Source organism: Engraulis encrasicolus, chromosome 4 (genome assembly GCF_034702125.1).
Source record: "Engraulis encrasicolus isolate BLACKSEA-1 chromosome 4, IST_EnEncr_1.0, whole genome shotgun sequence".
NCBI classification, from domain to species: Eukaryota; Metazoa; Chordata; class Actinopteri; order Clupeiformes; family Engraulidae; genus Engraulis; species Engraulis encrasicolus.
The window spans coordinates 20,527,102-20,539,321 of record NC_085860.1 but is presented as its reverse complement, the minus strand read 5'-3'; the positions used below and the strand labels follow the sequence as shown (position 1 = coordinate 20,539,321).

The window sequence follows — 12,220 nt, the reverse complement described above, 5'->3', positions numbered from 1 at the left end:
CACACACACACACACTGGAGGATGGAAAAGGTGTGGAGGTCTCAAGGTAGTCATTGGAAGAGGATGCACGCATGCACGGACACTGATCCCGGGAATGCCAAAAAAGACCAGTCTGGATATGGTTAACACAATATTCTAAACCTTAAATCAAAGTAGCATGTAGCTTTACACTTTCATATCAATTTTGCAACAAAAAAACCCTGGTTCCTTTACTCAACAGGTCTCCAGCTTTCTGCACAGCATTTTATACAAAAGACTTTGTTCAAAAGTAAAACCTCAGTCTCACATCTGTTCAAAATACAACACACACTGGATGTATGACAAGATTTAGACACAGACCATAAAACACATGCTTTCGAAATTGAACACAATTCTGAAAGTTGTAAAATATAACCTACATAGTTGCATTTTTTACTTTGATTGCTTGTTTTCTATTTAAATCTTTACAAAAATGTTGATATCCTACACTCAAACAAAACAACAAATAGCACAACAACGGCACAGAAGAGTAGAGTATGCAATTGACTGACTTCCTGTAAACCTACCCCAAGACATGTCAACAAATTGAACAGGGATATGTTGACAGCTCAGAATAGCTTTTGTCCTCATTATCACATGCTAGGTAATGTGAAATTACCATTTGCAGACCATAGATGTCAACTGCATATTGGTATAGGTTGAAATCTACTGCATTTTGTGATTTAATACCTAAAATAGACTACATAGCCTTTTCTCTCCATCTTTACTGTGTTTGATGGTCATTTAATGGTTGTATCACTGTCAACACAAGACCAGACAGACACTCAAGCATATTGACTGTATTTTTATTTTTTACACACTGTTGTGATTAGAGTGATATACAATGATATACAGTAATATACGATTTTTGCAAACAAAAGGCAAAAACTCTACATGCAGATGTTCAATAGTTACATAGTGCACCTTTAATTCAAGTCTTGTTCCCCAGTCTCAATATGCAGATGGTCTGTCACTATTCTACAGGTCTTAGTCGGTGTTAGTTGTAGCCGAATGAATTTTCTGATGTCTGTTGAGATCACTTTTACGTGCAAAGCATTTCCTACACTTAGCACACTGGTAAGGCCTTTCTCCAGTATGGGTTCTCTGATGGATGTTAAAGTGCCATTTTTGAGCAAAGCCTTTTCCACATGTGGCACACTGGTGAGGCTTGTCGCCAGTATGGGTACTCTGATGGGTGAAAAGATCATATTGCAGTGCAAAGTCTTTCCCACATGTAGTGCATTGATAAGGCCTTTCCCTAGTATGGATTCTCTGATGGGTGATGAGTTGATGTTTCCGTACAAAGCCTTTTTCACACGTAGTGCACTGGTAAGGCCTTTCTCCAGTATGGATTCTCTGATGGCCGACGAGACCATTTTTCTGTTTAAAGCCTTTTCCACATGTTTCACACTGGTAAGGCCTTTCTCCAGTGTGGCTTCTCTGATGGTTCATGAGATCATATTTCCGTTTAAAGCCTTTTCCACATGTAGTGCACCGATGAGACCATTCTCCTGTATGGATTCTCTGGTGATCAGCTAAATAGCTGCTTCGCCAAAAGGCTGTACCGCATGTTGAACACTGAAATGGCTTTTCTCCAGTATGGGTTTTCTGATGCCTGATGAGGTGACCTTTCTGTGTAAAGTCTTTCCCACATGTAGTGCAATGGTAAGGTCTTTCTCCAGTATGGATTCTCTGATGGGGGATGAGTTCACTTTTCTGTTTAAAGCCTTTTCCGCATGTAGCAGACTGGTGATGAGCGGTCTGGTGTTCACCTGAGGAAATAAAAGGACAGGAAACAAGCAAATGAGTTTTAACTTCACAACAGATGAATTGCAGATTACATGATCAGTTTCAGGCATGGTAAATAGCTTTACATAAGGGTAGTCTGATAGACATTCCTTCAAATGTATAACACATGTTTTTTTGCAACCACTGATATGTTCAGCTCAATATTTAAAAAGTAAAATAATATGGTCCACACAAGGCTTGTGTAATGTAATACATATTGATGTTGAAAGAAGTGAAGAAAGGCTGAGGACATTAACTGGAGCAACAGATGTTTTGGGCCCATATTCAATGTCTTCAATGTGGAGAGATTTTTAATATACATCATATGACACAAGACTTATCCGTGCCTTATGCTTTTTGTGCCTCTGACTTTGAATAGCGCTCGTCTTGTCTTCAAATTCTATTGCCATCCATGCTCCTAGGGTCATGTACGACCCGTGTTTTATAAAGATGTAATAAACACTAAAAAAACAGTTCTGTACCATCACATTTGGTAATCTCCTAGATGCCTTGCCTTGTGAGGCTTCCTTTAGTGTGACAATATTTGTTTTAATATATTTGGTGGGGGTCCTGGTCCCTTGTTTAAACAGTTTATCCTCTCGATATTGAAGCATGGTAGTGAGACTGACATGGTTTTAGGGATTCATGAATGCTGTCAACATTGGAAATTTGAATTACACCTAAAAGAAACATGCATGTCAACATGCACTGTGACTACTGAAGCAGATCGTGATACTCTCCATAGGCTTACATTCAAATCTCATGCCAATCTATTGAAGCCAGGTGCAAACTCAAAATGTAAAGGTTCGATGTAAAGAAAGGTAGAAACGCATACAGATGACCTCCCTATTAATCCCTTTTCATTTCGAGATGACTCGAGCCAACACGGCCCCTTCTCTACCTGATTTTAATCCGAGGTGTACTCCCTTTTGTGGACAAGAAATTTAAGTGGTTATATATGTTGTTGAAGGGTCACTTATCATTGTGTCAAAGTGAAATGTTTTTAATGCTCTCCTTTGAAAAGATATACTCACAAATCTGCAAAAAATGTGAGGGGTGTACAAGGCTACAGTACCATTTTCAAATTTGCTAAAATTATTTTGTACTGCTTTTTATTTTTCATTTACATAGCTTAATCAGTCCCACCAGGAAATCGCGGGCATTTTCTCAAAAAATCGCGGTCGGAATTGCCAGATGGTGCACGAGGATTTCCAGAAAATCGCGATAAAAGTTGCGGAGCTTCTTACTGTGTTGTTGCGATTTTGTTGCGGCATGAAGTGAAAGGTGCGAGTTTTGTTGCTATTTTTCTTCTGTGTTTCTCCACGCTTGAAAGTAAAGGACACATTCCAGTCCTCTGGTGTTTTTATATTATTTTCAGTGGTCATTTTGGTAGGCTATTTTTGAGGTAGGCTTGGTTGCCTAGGTAGGTAGTAACCTCAAGCTGCGTAAATAAGCTGTCTAAATAGTTTAGCTTAATGGTGATGGACATTGATTGTTGAACATTAGGCTATTTAAGCAGTTGAAATAAAAAAGCACACACTGCTGACAACAACCGAACCACAGGACTTAATATATTATTTTATATCATGGCATTCTCCAAAGACTATGCCTATTTAATCCGTTTTGCTTTCCCTGTCCTTTATGAACGCGCTTGCGTTCAGCCCCCGAAGGCTGTTATGTTCCGCTCCTATGCTTGCGACGAGACGGTCACTTTCCCAAGGTGAAGTGTTCCAGCCTTGCGAGTAACGCGCATTTTCCCCATCGCGGGCTTAACGTTATGATGCATATCTGGCGAGGTAATATGCCCTGCTTTTAAGTTTGCCCCAACCAAGGATGTTTCAGGCTATGGCCTGATATGCAGGGCTGATATGCACCTCAACTCAACGCGCTTAAAATGCATGTGAAGCTTGCGCTTCTCAGTCTAGAAAGAGTAGGCCTAGTCTATCAGTAACATTCTTTGCATTGACCACCATCGGTTGAGTTTTACAATCAATACAAAAAAGACATGTTTATAGCCTGCATGGTTTTGTCATCCAGCATGCAATCGAAAATAGGCGAGTGGCTACTTCATCCCCAAACCTTAGTTAGGTCATTAGCAGAGAACTGTTGGTCTTGCATTAATCAAAGGAGCTCTACTGAGCGGTTGCCCACTTCATGCTGGTGAATGGTTCGAAAGGAAAATAATTTATGTTCACGTCTGTTCAGGACAGTCTTGCAAAGAGACAACCGACTATGTCGAATAATTGGTCAAGGCGCGAGATGAGGAATACTTCAGGGCTATTGGAAAAAATGAATAAACGCGCAAGCACTGCTGCCCGCGTCGCTTGCGCAGGCTATAAACAAGCTATGCGCCCCGAACATCACTGCTTGTTGTTCGATGACTTGAATCGAAACATTTATAAGGACATCAGGGCTATCTTATTGATTCCTGGAATACCGCCTCAGCCAGCTGAAAGCAGAGTAGCAGTGTCCCATGTGTCAAATGGTAAGATAATGCCATTCCTGTCTTCATTTAACGTTTTAAAACTCAGCCTTCCCTTGACACACTCATGTCGGCTACATCATATCAGTTCAAACGCAATCTTTAATGCAGCCTATCGTGAACTTTTGCATACTAAAATGCAATTTAACTCCAAGTATTTATTTAATAACTATTGGCTATAGGCCTACAATTCTGTGAAAGTAGTCATCTTTCCATGGGAATAGCAAAGTCCAACACGCACGCTTATTTATCTCCTTCCATTGACAATCCACAAGCTCCAGCAATGGGAGGGAAAACAGCGCTGTCCATGCGCTTCCTAACAGGTGGCGACCCCACCACTAGTCTCAGCCACCCTTAATGCCTTAGGCCTATTTGGTTCAGCAAACCATGTTCTTTCACAAGGACCATTCCCAGATAGTAACATGTTCATGGCAACACATTACATGTTTATGGCAACACGTTACGGCAACATGTTTAGTGCAACATGTTACGGACATGGATTGGTTCAAAGTTGCGGGAAATCGCGGTGATTGGTTAAAGTTGCGCTCTGGCGCAGAATTCGCGGGAATTCATTGAAGTTGCGAAAAACGCCGCGATCGCAACATCACGATTTCCTGGAGGGACTGCTTAATATTTAAAGGTGTACTTTGAAACATTTTTAGCAATTTCTTTCCAGAATTCATGCTGCCCATTCAGAAATAGGCCCCTTTTATCTTTTCAAATAATTAATGACAATGTCTTATTTATATGTTGATATGTTTAGTTTAAACTGCACATTGGATACTGGTCAAATGCAAGTTCAAACTTCTGTGTTAACCCCTGTTACATATTTTTGACAATAAAGTACACTAGACTTGACTCCCACTTACCATGCTATCAATGCCAAGTACTCATTATGACTAAAAAAAAATCACTTTTCATTCATTACATTAAAAGGAGGATCTTCTCCATTGTCTACCACTTTAATTTTTTTCCCATCATGTTTTTTCATCATATTTAGCTTAAAAATGTACAGTACTTTGGTCATACTAGAAAATAATTGTTTATTATTCACTGAATATTTATGAAAAGATCACATTTGGCAATATAAAGTACAGTTTCAATGTGCAGCATAGCTGAAATACCTATTATGGCCACCATCCCACATGATGGACCTTTACAGTTTTTTTTCTGATCGCCAAAGCTCTGTTTTTTCTAACTTAAGTTGCTTTTGCAGAACTCCTCACAAATACAACAACCTCACACCAAATCAGCAAAACTGTGAAGATACATTACAAAACCCAACATGGTTTGCTTAGTGCTACACATACAATAGTTGTAAAATGACATGATTTTGTACCTAATCATTATCAGACCCATCACATTACAAGCACACATTGCAGCAACTAGACACAGACAGTAAAAATAAAAAACACACTTAGGCCTCTTTGCGTTTCTCTATTCACAAAGTATGCCATTTTGAGGACGTTAGTAGTCTGTCTTCATTGCTTACAAATTGTGTGTCAAGCAAAACGAGTGTTTGTGCAATAGATTGTTTTGTTATATTTTGGAAAATGTGTGTTTTAACACTAGAACTACCACGGAGGGGTCAATTGACCTTTTTACCTAAAAGCCCCACAAGGGGGTCATTTGACCCTTTGGACCCCCTGCGGACACTCCTTTTGTTGTGGAAATGTGGCTGTTAGCAGCTCACAGCTGTCACTTGAGACACAGTGTGTGTGTGTGTGTGTGTGCGTGTGTGGATCATTTCCAATGCCTGTTGAGTGCTGTATCTCTGCATCTTCGTTCCTTGGAGAGGAGCTTCTTTCACCACAAAATTCTTGAGGGAAATGAAGCAGTAGTCCACATGCACTGGTATTTACCGGTATCCATCTAACAATTGCCAGGTTGCATTCACATGAGTCGTTATGGTCACATGGCATGGGAGATTCACACGTTACAGTTTTTCTCGATTGGTTTGGCTAATTTCTCGAAACTGAGATGACATTCTCAAAACAACACGGACAAATCCCCAAACCAACTTGCGATTTCCCAAAACAGAATGGCATTTTTCATTGCTTTCATCAGATATCAAATGCTTTGTACATGTCTCAAATGTTTAGTACATCTCTGCAGATGGATATGTACAAATACCATTCAGTTGACACATTCAGCATACATTTAGCACATTTTCCAAATAAATTGACCTTGCTTATCTAAACGAATTAGACAATTCTCAGTCTAATGGTTGCCCTCTCCAAAACACGTCAGCATTATTTCATTGTGTAAGTCATCATATGCAAAGTGGTCTAGGCAATTCCCAAAACAGTCAAGGACATCATATTTTAAGAATTTCATTACATAGTAAATTCATGACAGTGTTCAACAGGTCAGATTGTATTGTAACTTTACTAGTTAGTAGAAAATAATTTTACAACCGTGTATACTACAGTTTCCTCTGTTATTTGGCTAATTTCATGACATTTTTTCAAACGACATTCTGTTTTGAACAATTGCTAGTTGCTTTGGCATTTATCCATGTTATTTTGAGAACGTTATCTCTGTTTTGAGAAATGAGCCAAACCCATGAGAAACCTGTGATATATGGGCATTACTTTCTGTATATGAATTTACAGTACAGAAAGTTACTGATAAATGTCCTTGGTAAATTATCTGTGTTGTCAAACTTTAATGGTTTCACTCACTTTTTCATTTTTATACATAGTCGAAATCTGTTAGCTGAACGTAGATAAAACACCTAAGTGCTTACACAATGGCAAAGGGACAATGTATTTTGGGGGTACTGATGATATATGTGGGGAAGAAATTTAGTTTTGACACATGGGTAAACTGTTTTTGGGGTGATATGAGCGAGTGATGAGGATCCATATAGTTATGCTGAACCATCCAGTTTATTTTGACAGAAGGACTAAATGAATGCAAATGAGCCAAAGCAATTGAGAAGGATCTATGCCATTTTGATGGTACTGACTATTTATATGTGAGACAGTTTAGTGCTGATGCAAGAATGAGGTGTTTTGGGAGGTATATGACATTTTGCTAGTTATCTGAACTGTTGTGCAGAAGTGTAAGAATGCTTGGCCAAATGACCCAAGGGTTATAGGAATGTCATCTCAGTTTCAAGAAATGAGCCAAACCAATCGAGAAAAACTGTAATTCAACCATTATCTGGTTGCAGTCATATGATTCGTCATGATCACATGGGACATTCATACGTTCATTGATGACTTATATGAAGAAAATGTGCTGACATGTTTTCAGGACAACCATTACACTGAGAATCAACCAATTGGGATAGATCGGCAAGGTACATTCATACAGCTGATTGTGTTAACTGTAGGATACTTGTACATAGCCATTTGCAAGGATGTACTAAATGATTGAGACATGTACAAAAGCATTTGAAATTTGATGAAAGCAATGATAAATGCCATTCTGTTGTGAGGAACTGCAAATTAGTTTTGGGATTTGTACATGTTTAGAGAATGACATCTCAATTTCAAGAAATGAGCCAAACCAATGGAGAAAAACTGTAACACACTGTCCGCCAAACTGTGCTATCTGTCTTTGCTGCTGATATCTTCATGCAAGTTGCTATTTACCTGTGCTGATTTTGGAGGCTGACAGCCCTTGGGAAGAAGCTGTCTGTCCCTGTTTGTCTTGGCTGTTAGCACTGTAAGGTGTGACCCCCTCACCCCTCACCCCACACACGGCCCCTAACAGCCTCATTACCATAACAAAATGAGTGATTAGTGTATTAGGTAAAAGCCGCCGGTGTCCTGTCTATATGAGCGACCCGTCGAGATGTGATTCTCTTCGCTACTGAGCATGCGCACGCATGCGCACACCCTCGCGGTGGTTTTCGCGGGTGATTGCCCATCGAATTGTGAGACCGCAAGTTACGATAGGATCCCCTGAGACTGTCAACTTTAGTGACTCAAACTGTAGCCCATGTCCTCCAGAGGTTACCACCAGTCATCCATAGTCTAGTTAGCCTATAGCCTGACTGTCATGGACTGAAAGTTACGATATAGTCTATCCCCTGGGGGGGAAACGGGAAATAGCGTGGATCATCCAGCAGATCATTGGAAAATCTGCGAAATAGCGTGGCCTCGAACATTTGCTACTTTGTTGCCTAACCGTAATCGCTCACACACTCAGCCTCGAACATTGTAACATCGATCAGAAAAGATTTATGTAGAGGCGTTCGCATTGCAAAATGGAAAAAATCGCCACCTCTGATTGAGCTGTCAAAATGCTCCCTCCACCCTTCACTCAAGAATTTGAATCGACTGCATTGTAAAATGCCTGAACATGGTAATAAGAAATGCACTGGTGGGGATGTTATGAAAATATGATTCCGGTCATTAAAAGGCAGACATCTACCAAAACAAAGCCACAATACGCTATCTGCTATCTGGGGATATCTAAAGCGCGCTTGTTTATCCCCATACACATGATTTCATGTGGCAATTTGCCTTGCGAGCCCACGTCGCATTGAAACCAAACCAACAGCAAATGACTGCATTAAACAACCCGTAGCCCCTTATCCCAAACACTTTCTCCAGTATTTGCGCAAACTCAACTCAGTCTCTTTCATATGGCACGTTTCTTAACTTGCTCAAACGAGAGGCTGACGTGGTCAGCAGCCGCACGTTCTTATTAAACTCCACACGAACGATTGCACACCCCTGTCCGTGAAATAAACAAAGTAATGGTTATTAAAACAGTCCTACGTGGACCGATTGAAACGCCTTCCGCGGAAAATCAAGGTCGCTCATTTAGATGAGGCATCGCAAGTCGATAGAACACCACTATCGAATAGGGCGACCGGTCGCTCATCTCGACGAGGCAACACATCTCGACAGAACACCGGGTCAAATGACCCCTCTCTGGTACTTCTAGGTAGGCAGAAAAATCCTGGTAGTTCTAGTGTTAAACTGCAAACTGTGTGAAAAGCAATTTGTGCTACATGCCCAGCCATGTATGGCTAAATGGGTCATTTCACGTGAAATCAGACACTTTGGGACCCGACCGTCACAGATATCAATCATACTTGCTGTGCCTGTTTAGTAGCCAGGTAGTACCCCAGAACTGCACTTGTGTGAATCTGACATTAATATTAAGGGAGAAAGAGACTACCAAAGGTTTACATATGAGGGTAGGACACTATGCATTCAGCCTTAATTATATCAGTCAGTGTAAGTCACAAAAAGATGTCTGAGGTGCTCTTTTCTGGCTCTACAAATTTGCATTGCTACGCTTAATTTGGCTACACTGTTAAACTAGGCAATGCAAAAACATTGACGAAAAAGTTTGTGTCCTCTCATGCTTTACTGGGACTTACCTACATATGAGCAATGTATTGAAATGATGTGGACTGTTCCTTTATGAATTCCACAAAAGCAGCCAAAGTTACAAAAACTGTGCGTTTAACAAAAAGGAAAAAACTGTAAAGAATGTTTAAAACTAGTATATATGTTGTGGAACTTACCATTTGAGGCCATGTCATCATTGTAGTCCATTAGAGAAGACTCGGTTTCCCTTTTCATGTCCATGGCTTCTTCTTTCACGTACAATGTGTCAGTTTCATTCTCTTCCTGTTTTGTCCTGTACAAATACTCAGGGAGGAAATCATCAATGTCTTCTTCTTTAATCACATTCAAAGATGTTCCCTGTTGTGATGGAGTTGATGGCTGAATTGTGCTCTCATGACCACTAAATTGCATGACATGAGACTTCTCCCCTCCTTCAAATTTGTGTAACAAAGATGGTTCCTCTTTGCAAATTGGTGTACAAATATCACTACCTTTCATGTCTGCAGACAAATGCTCTGGTAGAAAGTCACAACTGTCCTCTTCCTTTATGTCAGTCATGCTCTTTGTGAGTTGTGATAAATGTCTATGAAGATTTTCATTCATCCAGGTTCTGGTAGTCAAAGGATCTGAGTTGTAGCCAGCAGAACTAATGATTCCAGCTTCAGGACAATTCCTCTTTTTTAGCCAAGTCTTCTATAGTTCTGATCTGATGGTAACGATTCTGTTTTTTTGCCAAGTCTTCTGCAGTTCTGACCTAATGATGGGAGCCAGGAGCTTTATCCCTGGGCCATTGGTAGAGGTGAAGCTGTAGACCACTCCCTTCATTAGTTGACAAAAGGGTCACCCATCAAGGTGTAAAATGGAGAGTCGTTATGGCTTAAGGATCCAGAGGGGGATAACGGCCCTAAACAGGGGCGGAGTGGCCCACCTTTTCTCACCGGGGGAATTTTCCCCTAGACGGCCCTCATTAAAAAAAACAAAAAAAAACAAAAACAAAGCGAACAACATGGTTTCCTAACCAAAAAGACAAAAGCCACGAAATCTGCAGTCGTACTACATGTGGACATTAGTGTTGTCAAAATATCAACCTGAAGTGGAGAATTGTAGCCTACACCTTGATGAAATGCACAGCCAGTGGTGTAGTATAACACTCAACCCACTCTCCCTCCACTGTCAGCCTCTGAACATTCCACCTGCACTACTATACTTGTGACTGAACTTTCAACCTGCACTAACTCTCAAAACATGCACACACACACACACACACACACACACACACACACACACACACACACACACACACACACACACACAAGCACACTGCACTTTCTGCACTAAACCCAAACATACACACACTGACACACACACACACACACAGACACACGAACACACACACAGACGCACACCGCACCTTCTACCTGCACTAAATACATACACACACACACACACACACACACACACACACACATACACACACACACACACACACACACACTGCTGCTGGTGTACTTGACAGACCTTTTTAATATTTATTTTTCTTCAAAATGCTACTATTACCATGTCAGAATGCTATAAAGGACTTTTTTAGGAAAAGCACAAAAGCACAACAATACCTCTTAATGTATGTCCTCTACAAGTCTTCTGTTGTCCAGTCTTGCACTTTAAATGTCTGTATGAGCACTGTCTATGTCCATACTGTCTTAAGTCCATGTATAAGTACTGTCTATGTCTATACTGTCTATGTCCTTACCTAGATTAGTCTGTCTGTATGGGAAAGCAAGAAATGTAATTTCAAATTCTTTGTATGACCAGTGCATGTAAAGAAATTGACAATAAAACCTACTTGACTGTAGTCTACGTAAAATGCAGGTATACGCACCCATTTCAAAATTTCAGGGATTACAGTATACCCACTTAAAATGGATTAATCCATTATTTACAATAGCACAAATATATACAGTAGCCTATACACACATCAAAAAATGCTCAAATATACAGTATACCCACTTCAAAAAGTAGACTACACCACTGGAGCCATCATCACAGTCCAAAGCATTCATAGGCCTACTAGGTTAGGCTACATCACGCTACTGTTCCATGCAAATGTGCACTCCACTGTCATTTTGACAGTTTGAAATTGAAATATCGTTTAAGGAAGACAGGATGAGCATGGGCACAAAGTTTTGAGTGTGGGGATTTTTAGAAGAGTAGGCTTACAAAATATAGTATAGTAGCCTATAGCTTACAAAAAGTCTGTCTACATTGTGCAATAAACCCACCATGCCGCAAATAAGTCAAACCTAGCTACTTCAAAGCACAACCATAAGTCAACAAAATGTATGACCAAACGGTGTAGGCCTACCTTAAAACGCTGTCTTCGTCGCAGCAAATGTCTTTGTTTCTTGCAATCACTCTACTTTAATCCACAGCTTAGCCTACACACCCAGCACTGGTCACATCAGAATCTTGTGTGGTAATTATTTTGTTCCATTTCTTCAGACATAGGCAACATCCTAAATGTACCACATATAAATATATGTATGATAATAATATTATTTCGACTATAAGGAGATATACTGGTAGGTCTAACAAATCAAAACAAAACCCATTGCTT

The 12,220-nt window shown here is 40.2% G+C and overlaps 1 protein-coding gene across 1 annotated transcript; it reads right to left on the bottom strand.

The window, feature by feature from the left end:
* Window positions 1-808: 808 nt before the first annotated feature.
* Window positions 809-10,340, bottom strand: LOC134447401 (zinc finger protein 391-like). Its single transcript, XM_063196852.1, has 2 exons — window positions 9,783-10,340; window positions 809-1,790 (listed from the first exon to the last, which is right to left on the bottom strand). Exons 1-2 carry the CDS (start codon window positions 10,207-10,209, stop codon window positions 1,006-1,008), a joined length of 1,212 nt encoding a protein of 403 aa, XP_063052922.1. The 5' UTR covers window positions 10,210-10,340; the 3' UTR covers window positions 809-1,005.
* Window positions 10,341-12,220: the final 1,880 nt, after the last annotated feature.